The following is a 12411-nucleotide window of genomic DNA, read 5'->3' as shown; positions in this document are numbered from 1 at the left end:
GCTTTGCCATTATTTCCTCTTCACAACTAGCTCAACAGATATAATGTCTTTATGCAGTCTGTTGCTAATCAAATGTTACAATAACAGCATATACATTTAGAGCTCTTTGATTTCTAAATTGGCCCAAGACATGTCAGTTTAAGCATAAAGATGATGGCCAGATGGATTAATTGAAAGATAAGCAAGGACAGTATTCAAAACAAATTAATTAAGATGAAAAACTTACTGCAATAAAGGAGGTATACAGAATTGTTATCCAAAAGTAATTTATATAGTATATATTGGATTATTCAGCTAAAATAGAAACCCTAGTTCATGGAATTTTAGGACTGGAAAGGACGTTTGCGGTAGGCTGAATAATGGCCTTGAAGTGTCCACCTACAATTCCCAGACCTGTGGACATGTTAGTTCATGTGGCAAAGGGGGCTTTGTAGATTTGAGGGGAGGATTTGGAGGTGGGAGACTATCTTGGATTATTTGGGCAGGACCATGTCATCACTAGGGTTCTCAGAGAGGAAGGAGTCAGAGAGAGTCCTAGAAGAAGCTGTAAGAGAGAGTCAGAAGAAGAGATATGGCAGTGGAGGCAGAAGTCGGAGGGATGCATTCACAGGTCAAGGAATGGGGGCCGCCTCTGGAAGCAAGAGAAGGCAAGGAATGGATTTTCCCGTAGAGCCTCTAGAAGACATGCAGCTGTGCCAACACCTTTATTTCAGTGCAGGGAAACTGATTTTCTGCTTCTGACCTCCGGAACTGTAAGATAATCGATTGTGTCATTTTAAGTTACTAAATATGTGTCATTCATTATAGCAGCCATAGGACACTAATACAGACCTTAAATATCACATAGTACAGTGACTTAAAGTCTTCCTCGAGTTTTACAAATTGGGTTTTGTGAAGAGGTTTGGACCTGGGGGGGGGGAGGAAACACTGATTGGTAAGATTGGGAGATTAGGAGAAATTTTCAGTGTTCAATAATTGTTATTTGCATTTCAAAAGAGCACAAATGAGTAATTTGTGGCAATTATAGTACCATTGACTTGAGGTAGAGCGGTTCTTTATTTCTGGAAATCCTGAATTTCATCGTTGTCTCTTATTAGTGGTTAAGACAGTTGCTTTTTTTTTTTTAATTTTTATTAAGATTATTTATTTATTTATTGACAGACAGAGATCACAAGTAGGTAGAGAGGCAGGCAGAGAGAGAGGAGGAAGCAGGCTCCCTGCTGAGCAGAGAGCCCGATGTGGGGCTCGATCCCAGGACCCTAGGATCATGACCTGAGCGGAAGGCAGAGGCTTTAACCCATTGAGCCACCCAGGTGCCCCAAGACAGTTGCTTTTAATCCTCCCCAATCCTCCCAAAGGGAGGATTGTTGCTGCAACTGTCTTGTTGATTACGTGTCCATAACCCAGCCACCCGATCTCTCTCCCCTCTCTCCCCTCTCCTCTCCCCGCTTCCCCTCCAGCAACCCTCAGTTTGTTTCCTGAGATTAAGAATCCCTTATGGTTTGTCTCCCTCCCTGGTACCATCTTGTTTCATTTTTTCCCCTCCCTTCCCCCCACAACCCCCCCACGCTGCCTCTCAAATTCCTCAGAGAGATCGTATGATAATTGTCTTTCTCTGATTGACTTATTTCACTTAACATAACAGCCTCTAGTTCCATCCACGTCATCACAAATGGCAAGATTTCATTTCTTTTGATGGCTGCATAGTATTCCATTGTACATATATACCACATCTTCTTTATCCATTCATCTGTTGATGGACATCTAGGTTCTTTCCATAGTTTGTCTATTGCGGACATTGCTGCTGTAAACATTCGGATGCATGTGCCCCTTTGGATCACTACCTTTGTATCGTTAGGGTAAATACCCAGTAGTGTGATTGCTGGGTTGTAGGGAAGCTCTATTTTCAACTTTTTGAGGCAACTCCATACTGTTTTCCACAGTGACTGCACCAGCTTGCATTCCCACCAACAGTGCAGGAGGGTTCCCCTTTCTCTGCATCCTCGCCGCATCTGTTGTTTCCTGACTTGTTAATTTTAGCCATTCTGACTGGTGTGAGGTGATATCTCACCGTGGTTTTGATTTGTATTTCCCTGATGCCGAGTGATGTTGAGCACACAGAAAAATTTTTTAAATTCTAATTCTTTCCTGTGCATTTGAAGACCATTTTCTTTTCTTCTGTTTTATGCAAATGAGGGTGATTTGGTCAACTTCTGTTTTATTTGGTGTGCTTGAAAATCACGTTTTGCGTTTTTTTTGAGGCAGTTGATCTTTTTTCACTTAGAGATTATTTTCTAGATCATTAGATGTTTTGTGTTTCTCTTGAACTTTAGCCAAGTACCCTCTGATCCTTTTCAACCATAGCTCCTAGAACTAAATCTGTTGTTTACTTTTTTCATTGGGTCTAGTCAGTGATGAAAGTGAGGTTACCTTTTTGCGAATGTAGAGAACCACCCTGCCGTTGTTCACCAAATCAAACACCTTTGAAACTTCCATTCATCATATCTTGTCTTTTTCTAAATTCATGGAGTCAACAGGCTTAGGAATATATTTTAGTTATTTCAGTATAATGCACTTTCTCTCTAGGTCTTTTTTTTTATAGTCATGCTTTAAGTACTGTATTAGTATTTTTTCTTTCTTTCTTACTTTTTTTTTTAAGGAGGCTCCATACCCAACATGGGGCTCGAGCTCACTTCCCTGAGATCAAGAGTTGGATGCTCTTCTGACTGAGCCAGCCTGGTGCCCCTAAAATATTATATTATTATTAAAGTATTAAAATGGTATTTCTGTTCATATTTGAAGTTTAGTAATAATAAGCCCCATTTATTGAGATAAGCTCGGGTGCCTGAAAAATTAAAAAAAAAATGTTTTATGCTATTGCCACTGTAAAAAATACTAAAATTTTAAAGTAGGTACCCCAACCAAAGAGTCGATCTGACATTGCAGAGATGCTTGCTCTGAGACGCAAAAGAGCCATAGTACTGAATCCAGTCTGCATTACCACATGAAGAGTGGGAACATAAATTGTCAGTAGTTCATCTTATTTCTTTTGTTTTCAGGAGTGATTAAAAACTCTGGTTTGGTATCGATTATGACATTAGGAGAGCAATTTGCAGTTTAAAAAAAGAAAGCAATCTTGTCTTTAGAGAATATTTTAAAATTGTACTCAAGTGTCAGACTATTACAGTCCCCAAAATGAAAGGAGAATTTGTGGTTGAAGAACTTAAAACCTTATGAGGTGGTGAGTTTGGGTGATCATGGTCTGGCGTGAACTAATTAATGACTGCCCTGAATTTTATTTTCACTAGAATAAAAGTACAGCTAGCCCACTGAGGGGAAGGATGATGAATTAGTTGAAAGAGATGAAATAGTTCATTCTGTCCCTGTCTGTCTGTTAGTAATTTCTACTCCCACCCTGGGTAATTTTTCAGAATCCACTTGCCCAGCGTTCCGCAGGTGCTCATAAATATTTTACATTGTGCTGGATACTTTGTATACTGCAACGTATTTTTCTCCTGTGTCAATTTTTCATGCAGAGATTTAATGTATTTTGTTTTTTTTTTAAATTTTTTAAATTTTTTTATAATTTTTTTTTCCTTAAAGATTTTTTTTTTTGACAGACAGATCACGAGTAGGCAGAGAGGCAGGCAGAGAGAGAGAGAGAGGAGGAGGAGGCAGGCTCCCTGCTGAGCAGAGAGCCCGATGCGGGACTCGATCCCAGGACCCTGAGATCATGACCTGAGCTGAAGGCAGAGGCTTTAACCACTGAGCCACCCAGGCGCCCCTAATGTATTTTGTTTTATAGCTCTTAGGATTGTTGAAACTTTCTGGGCTCTCAGTTATTCTCAAAGAACACTGTGAATTGGATTGTTGGAACTCCTTCAGGCAGAGGGAAATAGGTGTTCTCAAGGCTGTTCATGCAGCGTTTTCTCTAGCCCTTGGAAGGATGTGGGCTTGTAGTAACCGCGGGTTACTACTGCTCGGTGGGAAAACGGAGACAGAGAGAGGCCTTAAGTAACCTGCCTGACATCAACATAACGAGTAACCGGGGCTGTTAACCAAGCAAAATACCTCTCAAATTGCCTGACCACACTACTATATGCTATAGTAGCTACAAGTTCAGATTCTCGAGGCAGAAAGACCTGGATCTGAATCCCAGCTTAACTACGTACTGAAAAGGTTGTACAAACTGCATAGCACCTCACCAAGGGCCAGCATTAGCCATCCTGTCAAAAGAGATCTACGTTCTTGCTTCTTTTTGGTGGATAGAGGAATGCAGCTCCACAGGCTTGTTTATCTAACCGAGGATGGGGCTTGAATCACTTGCTGGACATTCTAATTCTTGGTGGAGATTTTTAAAAGACAATTAGGGATAGAATGAAATAACACATGAGAAACCCTTTGTAAATTGTGTTACAAGAGAAGAGCGTGAAATGGTAACTTACTTTAAATGAAGTTAAATTTTTTTCACCATAAAAAGTATATGTTTTCCTCCTTTGGCACCTGTGAAACTGGGAAGATCCCATTTATCTCATTGTCCTCCTAGCCCTTCACAGTTTCCCTGAAGCCCATCAGTGACATGGTTTGACTGCCCCCCACAAATGTATACATTCTCACAGAAAATTAGGAAACTATATTTAAAAAAGAGGAGTAGTACAATGATTATCTCTTATATAACTGCTTAGAGGTAACTGCTTTGTTTCCTTTTAGCTTGGGGTTTCTGTTTCTGTTTCTGTTTGTTTTGTTTTGTTTTTAACATAAATTGTTATCTAGGAACATTTAGTGATCCCAGAAGGAAGATGATATAAAAGTGAACTTGACAAAAGAACACCGGTCACTTGATGTCCTTTTTTCCCCTCCCAATTACAAGACCCCTCAGGAAGGCTCTTCGTTACCACTTTTAAAGATGTAGAAAATAATTTATCAGCTATTGGGGCAATCTAAAAGGCCATTTTAAAACTCTTTTCAAGTCTACTTTTGGGGAGGAGTCAGTTCCTCGGTGGCTTTAATCTGTTCCTCACAGGACCTGTGTTCAAAGTGGGGAGGCCTGACTTGGCTGCGGTTCTCATGAAAAATAAAAGGGCGTCTTAAATGACTGTAACTTCTGTATGAGCCAGCAGAGTGTTGTGGCGGCTATAAACGCCGAGGCCGACTTGGGCACTGTCAGCGGAAGAGCTCAGGATGTGGTTTTCTTGCTGCGCCTTGTGCATCTAGATCACGATATCCAGCATATTGTATTCACTTTGGGGGCCTAAGGTTTGAGCTGGATATTGACAGTGTAGAGACAGGTGACTAGGACAGCAGTGGGTCCTGTTGGCATGAATAGTTGAAAGAACTGAGGGTGTTTTGCTTAGTAGGCATCCTAGGAGAGCTCAGAGGAGTCCACATATGAAAGAGGGAGTAGAGGCTATAGATGGCCAAACTACAGACCTTGGAAAGCAACGCGATGGGGGTTCTCTTTGGCTGAATATGAGTGTGTGTGTGTGTGTGTGTGTGTGTGTGTGTGAGAGAGAGAGAGAGAGAGAGAGAGAGATATGTAATTATTGGGATTGTCTAGTAATGGAATTGACCTCTGGAGGGAGTGAGTTTCTGGTTACTGAAAGTATTTAAGCTGAGGTTGGATGGATCCCTGCCAAGAACTACAGTCAAGTACATTTCTTCGCTGCATTTATTCACTCTCACTCACTCACCCACTCACTCCCTCCTGATTGAAGCCTTCCTATGTGTCAGGCATGGTGCCCAGTGCTGAGGATGCAGAGATCAATACTCTGGGCAAGAGGCTGCTTTAAATGACCCCAAAGATCCCATTATGGTCGTGGTCGGAAGAAATTTCTTGATGCTTCGACTTCTTTTGCCTTAATAAAAGTGTGGGGCTCTGACTTGTGTTTCACTCTTTCTTTGAAACGCTCCAGTGTGTTGCTATCACATTTCTCCTGGGATGCGGAGTCATGCTTCATACCATGCTTAGAAAGATTGGAGGCCTTTAACTCCTGTAATGACAATATTTTATTTCTCGAGCTTTGAACATAGAGGTTAAAGTTGAATGTGGAGTCAGCTTTTGATGGAATCGTGGTGATTTTTCATGGCAAGTGTTTAATTCCAGGCTGACTTACATAAGTTTTTAAAGATGCAAGATTTATCAGAAAGTATCATAAAAGAACATAATGCTTCTTAAATGTAAGGTGATATTATTTATTCATGTTGTTGGGAATTCGTTGTACTTGAAACATACAAAGAGTCAGGTTCTAAGGTTACATTTATTTCTCGAGAGGAGCTCTCATTTGTGTATACTGAGAGATTAAACCTCCAACTTCAATATTTGTAGATTGATCATATATCTGGACTGGTTCTAGCCCCTCTTGTAGAGATCAGATAGTACCAGGAAGAGTGAAGGTGCCAAGAACAAAGTGTGCAGATCTGGGGGTGACGTGGGGGTCTCTGTACATTTTGGCCCATCATGTAAGGCCAACTGTTCATTTGTTCCATGTCTAGGTTTGGAATTCACCCAGTCGCAGGCCGGATGCCTGGTCAGCTGAATGTGCTGCTGGCTGAGGCCGGGGTGCCATACGATATTGTGCTGGAAATGGACGAGATCAACCATGATTTCCCAGGTAAGTAGTGGGGGTGATGGAGAAGCTTGTTCTTAGTCCGAATAAAGTGATACCAGTCTTAGGACCTAAATTGTGGGATTACTGAAGACCTACTAGTCAGATGAAGAGTAACCTGCTCCTCGGAGGTGTACAGTTGAAATGAAATAAATGAAAGACAGTACAGAATGAGGTCCAAGAGGCTCGTGAGTGGGAAGGGTACTTTTGGGCCTAGGAGGAGATTGGAAGGTGGTGAAAATATCGGGGTGGGGCGGGGGCAGTAGAAGTCATTGCAGAGGGACTCTAAAAAGACCTGGCTTTCAGATCCAGGTTCTGACTCTTGCTTTTGGAAATGGATACTCAGCCTCAGGTTCCTCACTCATAAAATTGCTTCTGTTGATAATTTCATGTCCAGTTCTTTTCAGCATCTGAGATTTTACTGGTTTCCAATTGTACCAACTCATGATCAAGAAAGTAGTTTTTGGCTTTCTTTTCAAGTGCCAGGACTTTCCTAGATAAGGTGCCATACTTCATGGCTCTTGTTGGGTAGATGTTGAATGTTAATGACATTTGGCTCAAGATCATGTTTGTTAAAGTTAAACCAGTTCCCTCTGGCAAGTATCCACTGTAAACTTAAAAAATACTGTTTATTAGAGGAAAATAATGAAGTTGTGTGTATATCTACATTCACATGGCATTTTTGGCAAAGTTCTAAGGTAATTTATATTATAGAGGGAATTTGGGACATTTTATGCCCGCTTTCAGATTTCACTGTTGCTAAATTATGTGTGAAACCTGCCAGTTCCAGAAATTATGGATGCAGCTTTAATATAGACCCTTAGACCATTTTCTTTGAGACATCAAATAGCATGTTATGTGGTCATTTTAAAAGATGAAGATGGGATGCAAATCTTATAAAATAATGTAACTGGCAAGATCATTGTGAGATAATAAAAAACCGTCAAGTCAGATTGGGTAGATCCGCTGTGGGGGAGGGGAAGCACAGCAATGCAAGGTTCGGTCAGGATGCTCAGGCTGAGCTGCAGGATCTACTGTTTTAGCTGTGTGACGTTGGCTAGGTTACTGAGCCTCTCTGAGGAAGCTTTTTGTACAGTGCCTGGCACAAGTGTGCGTCCTATAAATATTAGCTTCTGTTATTGTTGTTTTAAAGTCCAGATCACTCTGATTGGCTTGAGAAAAAAGAAAATGACCCATTGGCATTTTTTATTTCTCTTTTTTTCCTTTACTATGTAGATACCGATTTGGTCCTTGTGATTGGAGCCAATGACACTGTGAATTCAGCCGCTCAAGAAGACCCCAACTCTATTATTGCAGGCATGCCGGTCCTCGAGGTCTGGAAGTCCAAGCAGGTAAGGCTTCAGACTTGTGTTTCATTGTAATCATCAGATGTCTCCTAGAACACACACACAGAGCTGTCCTGGTTCACGTTGGTGAGGAGTGCCGATGCCTTTTGGGAGCCCCAGGAGCTAGAGTGGGTGTAGGGCCCTGCTGTCTCTATCCAGCTTCTGTCTGTTCAGTGGTCACCAGAGAACCCAAGTAAATGTGCTGGTCAGCATTTGAACTAGATGATGTTATGTGGGTGGATTAACAAAATCTGTAACCACAGCTGAAAAAAGAGCTGTGAGCTTTTGGAATGAGTTTGGCTGACTTCCACAGAGCGTCCAGTGAAGCAGATGGCTTCCCTCTGGGACAGTGAGTCAGTATCATTGCCTTCATATACGAAGACGAGCACATTTTTTCATTTAGTTTTTTTGAAAGGGCATTTGTTGTTGTTATGGAGTGTCCAGAAGAAAGGTGATTTAGAAATCCAAACTCTGACATGGCATAAGGAGGCAAGGCCTGCTCACGCACCTTACCTCCATGGAAGCTAACTGCTGGGTTACGGAGAACTCACAGGCTTGTCCATTTCCGCCGCCCTGGCAGAGGGCTGGTCTCCTTACCACTCTCAGGTCAGATCTGCATTTTAACCGTCGTAATGATGTGATGTACATTTCCCTTTCGTTTTGTTTCTTTTTATCGTAAATATGTGAGCTTGAAATTTGTGGTGGATGAGATACGCACTTGTTCACGTGTAGATGGAAAATTATTGCACTGGTCATCAGTATTTGAGAGTTTGCAGAATGTGTTACTGTACTAAGGCTGTGTGAAGTGGGAGTAAATTTATATTGCTTTCATTTTTGGATAGATTACATGTCCCAGACTACCACAGAAGGGCTTTCCATTTCTTTAAGAACTGACTTGATGTTTAACTGAATAGCACCCTCCATAACTCATGTAATTGTAAGTGACTCTAACGCATCTGTATTAGAGACAGACTGACTTCTTCCATTTTGCTTTGTAGGAGCATAATATTAGTCATTCGCTCTGTCTTGTGACGGGCTAGATCGCTCTTCGGGCTTTCGTTGTGGAACCTTCTGCCTCACTTTAAAGTGATGGAATAAGAACCGTCCCATTTTCCCACTCAGCTACATTTATCTTAGGATCTGTAGCAGAAGTTTATGTGCCAAGTTTGTTCTCTGAAGCCCAGTCAGAGAATGATACTTATTTTTCTGACTAGAAGGTGTTACACAGTCTGTATGGAGAAACGCAGTGAGAAGAAACTCTGTTGTTAATATGATTTTTCTCTCATGGATAGGAGTACGGGCACATTTTTAAAATGAGAGTTAATACAATGTAAACATGCGTTTAGAAAACATTCCCTGTGTGTCGCAGAAGTCTGTGCAGTCGGGAGTTGGTCATGGTACATGCTTCATTCAGCTAGGGCAGGGCGGTGTTGGCCCTGTCACGTCCCCGTCGTGTCTGTTACATACACTCACTCTCTGCCTTTGTCTTTGCTCCTTAGGTCATCGTTATGAAGAGGTCCTTGGGTGTTGGCTATGCTGCAGTGGACAATCCAATCTTCTACAAACCTAACACGGCCATGCTTCTAGGCGATGCCAAGAAGACATGTGACGCACTGCAGGCGAAAGTGAGAGAATCCTACCAGAAGTAAACATTAAAGACCAAGCTGTTGTCTGACAAAGCCACCTCTTCTGTTGTGCGAACAGACAAATACCGTATCACTATATACAGCTGATACACATCTGTAGCAAAGCTCTTGGAAGAAAAAGAAGACAAGAAAACGAAACGTGGGGAGATTTCTCAGGAGCAGTGATCCCTTGATTTAAAAAAAAAAAAGAAAAAAAAGATTCGCCATGTCTTTCTGTGCATATTTTTTGTGTCATGAATTCCAGAAGTATTTTATAAAAGAAAGAACAGCCTTATTTTAGTTGTAATCCATTTGGATTTTTTTTTAATTCTTCCTCAATAGTCAGCAGTGTTTTAAGAAATTAAATCTTTAGGATCTTAGTACTTACATTATATACGTGGATCTGAAAAATCTGACGCTGTAAACATTACCGCTACCTTCATTTATGTTATTTACAACAAATGCTACTTATTTGAAACTTCTGTCAACTCCTGAGCTATCCTCTTACCATTTTACCATAATCTGAATTAATGTTATCAAATTGGCTTCAACTTTTCGAACTGTATTTCCAATTCTAGGTTTCAGGGATGTATTTTCTGACTTCTATTTTAATATATTAAAGGACTAGATAATCTTTCAGAGATGCTGGAAACAAATAATTTGCTTTGTATATTTCATCAGGACATCAATGAAACATGTAATTTGAAATCAGTATCGTATTTTTAAAAGTCCATTTTCCAATCCAAGATCTTTTTTTAATTTCAATCAATTTATAATGTGTATTACTGTATTAAGTGCACTTGAATGGAATTCAAGTATTTGACTAATAAAATGAGTTCATCATGTTTGCATAGAGATGTAGCAATTGTCTCTGGTAACAAAGGGCTAAAGCGAATAGTTCTGCCTGTTAGTAACATCTGGGGAAAGCTTGCTACTATGAAATAGATGAAGTTAATCAGTCTCTTAACTGTTGGCAAGAATTTTTTTTTTTTTTTCCAAATCAGAGTATGTTTTGAGGTCTTATGTAATTGATGACATCTGAGAAAAATGGTGGCACTTTTTCTGTGCTACCTCTTTGTTTATCTGAGCACCAGTAAAGATCATGTCTTTTTGCAGCAAAAGTATAGATTTTCTTTGTGACTTTGGTACTGTGCCAAAATGTCTAGGTGAATGTGTGAGGAATACTTGGGATATCTGCCTCTCTACATAATTAATTTGGTACTACGTTTCTCAAAAACAATTATAAATACATAAAAGCTATTTCTAAACCAGAAAAAGAAATAACAGGTGTGAAATTTTTTACTGTCATGCTCGTGTTTACTCAGTTTACAACTCACGGTATCTGCTGGTTTGGTAAGCAGCTTCCATTTTGTTGTGCCTGAGATCACGATCTGTGTGTGTGTGTGTGTGTGTGTGTGTGTGTACGGGTGTGTGTGTGTGTGTGTGTGTGTGTACATATGTTTTAAAGCAGGAAAGACTCCTTTTTAATTTTTAAGTGGTAAATGCAATTTGCTAATGGATCTCAGGTCATTAGTAACCTCAAGTCTGGATTATATCATGAAAGTTCTACTAGAAAAAAGTAAATATTATCTTTATTTATGTCCTTTTCCCTTTATCAAAGTAGTAGGTACATCTGGAGAGTAGCAACTTGGATTGTTTTTTGTTGTTGTTATTGTTGTTGAAATAATTCCTGCCTTCAGCTTAAACTAAAAATAATTATACTTGAATTTATTTATTTTTATTTTTTGTAGTAAGTATTTTTCCATGTTTTTAAAAGTTAGGACCTCATTCTTTGCTACTTATTAGTCCTTTGTCATCCAGTTGCGTTAACTGAATTGAACCAATATCCAATTGGTTTTATTTTACTTTATTGGTTAGGGTATTTAAATGAATTTGGATATATTTCTTAAAGTACAACTCCCTAAAATTTGGTGGCCTTGGATTACTTATGGTAAAGTCTAATATCAACAAAAATAATCTTCATCTGGGGTGCCTGCGTGGCTCAGTGGGTTAAGCCTCTGCCTTCGGCTCAGGTCATGATCCCAAAGTCCTGGGATCGAGTCCCGCATTAGGCTCTCTGCTCGGCAGGGAGCCTGCTTCCTCCTCTCTCTCTCTCTCTCTACTTGTGATCTCTCTCTGTCAAATAAATAAAATCTTTAAAAAAAAATCTTCATCTATCCTGTTTTTTTAATTTCGTTTTTTTCTGCTAAGTCCTATAACTAGAATATCCGACTTCTTTTTATTCTTGTATTGCTCACATTGTATAGTGCTATTCAACTAGAAAGAATTTTCAAAATCAATCCATTGTACCCCAGAGTCTGTTACCAAAAAAAAATTTTTTTTTTGAATTCTACCTAGGCATTGAAAGGTTAATGTTGACATGTCTTTTAGGCCTTTTAACAATCCTTTATTTTCTCTTGTTTGTCCTAAATTGGTAGTTTGTGTTTAAAGTTATGCATCTAAGTAAATAATGTGTAAAAGTAAATATATACATTTTAATGCATTATATGTATGTTTCTGTCTGTGTAACTGTGGACGGTTTTCTGGCATATAAATCTTCTTATCATTCTCTCTCCACATTTTTTCTAGGGATTGGAATAGAGAGGACAGAGAGAGAGGACTAATCTTTTTCTGCAGTGGGCGTTTCAGGCATTTATGGACTCCGTGAATAACAGTTCGGTGTTTGGTAATGAATCTGGATGGTGGGCTCTCGCCTTTCTGATTCCATCCAAGTCATGGCCCTAACTTTTAGATTTTGCTGTTTTATCATCCAACACAAATATGGGATATATTATGTATCAGTCAGCTTTATGGTTTAGTTCAATTTATCCTATC

General features: G+C 39.8%; 1 protein-coding gene across 4 annotated transcripts in view; it reads left to right on the top strand.

The window, feature by feature from the left end:
* LOC111141000 (NAD(P) transhydrogenase, mitochondrial) overlaps positions 1-10853 on the top strand; it is a 98857-nt gene extending 88004 nt beyond the window's left edge. For all 4 annotated transcript variants that reach the window (XM_022493307.1, XM_022493308.1, XM_022493309.1 and 1 more), the window contains 3 exons: positions 6493-6611; positions 7842-7957; positions 9451-10853. In XM_022493307.1, coding sequence (XP_022349015.1) covers positions 6493-6611; positions 7842-7957; positions 9451-9600 — 385 coding nt within the window. In that variant the 3' untranslated portion in view covers positions 9601-10853. The remainder of the gene's footprint in view (positions 1-6492; positions 6612-7841; positions 7958-9450) is intronic.
* The last annotated feature ends 1558 nt before the right edge of the window (positions 10854-12411 follow it).

This window comes from Enhydra lutris, unplaced genomic scaffold (assembly GCF_002288905.1).
Source record: "Enhydra lutris kenyoni isolate GAN:26980312 unplaced genomic scaffold, ASM228890v2 scaffoldscaffold5, whole genome shotgun sequence".
NCBI lineage: Eukaryota > Metazoa > Chordata > Mammalia > Carnivora > Mustelidae > Enhydra > Enhydra lutris.
Note: the sequence above shows the minus strand (reverse complement) of the source record. Positions and strands in the feature narration are given on the sequence as shown.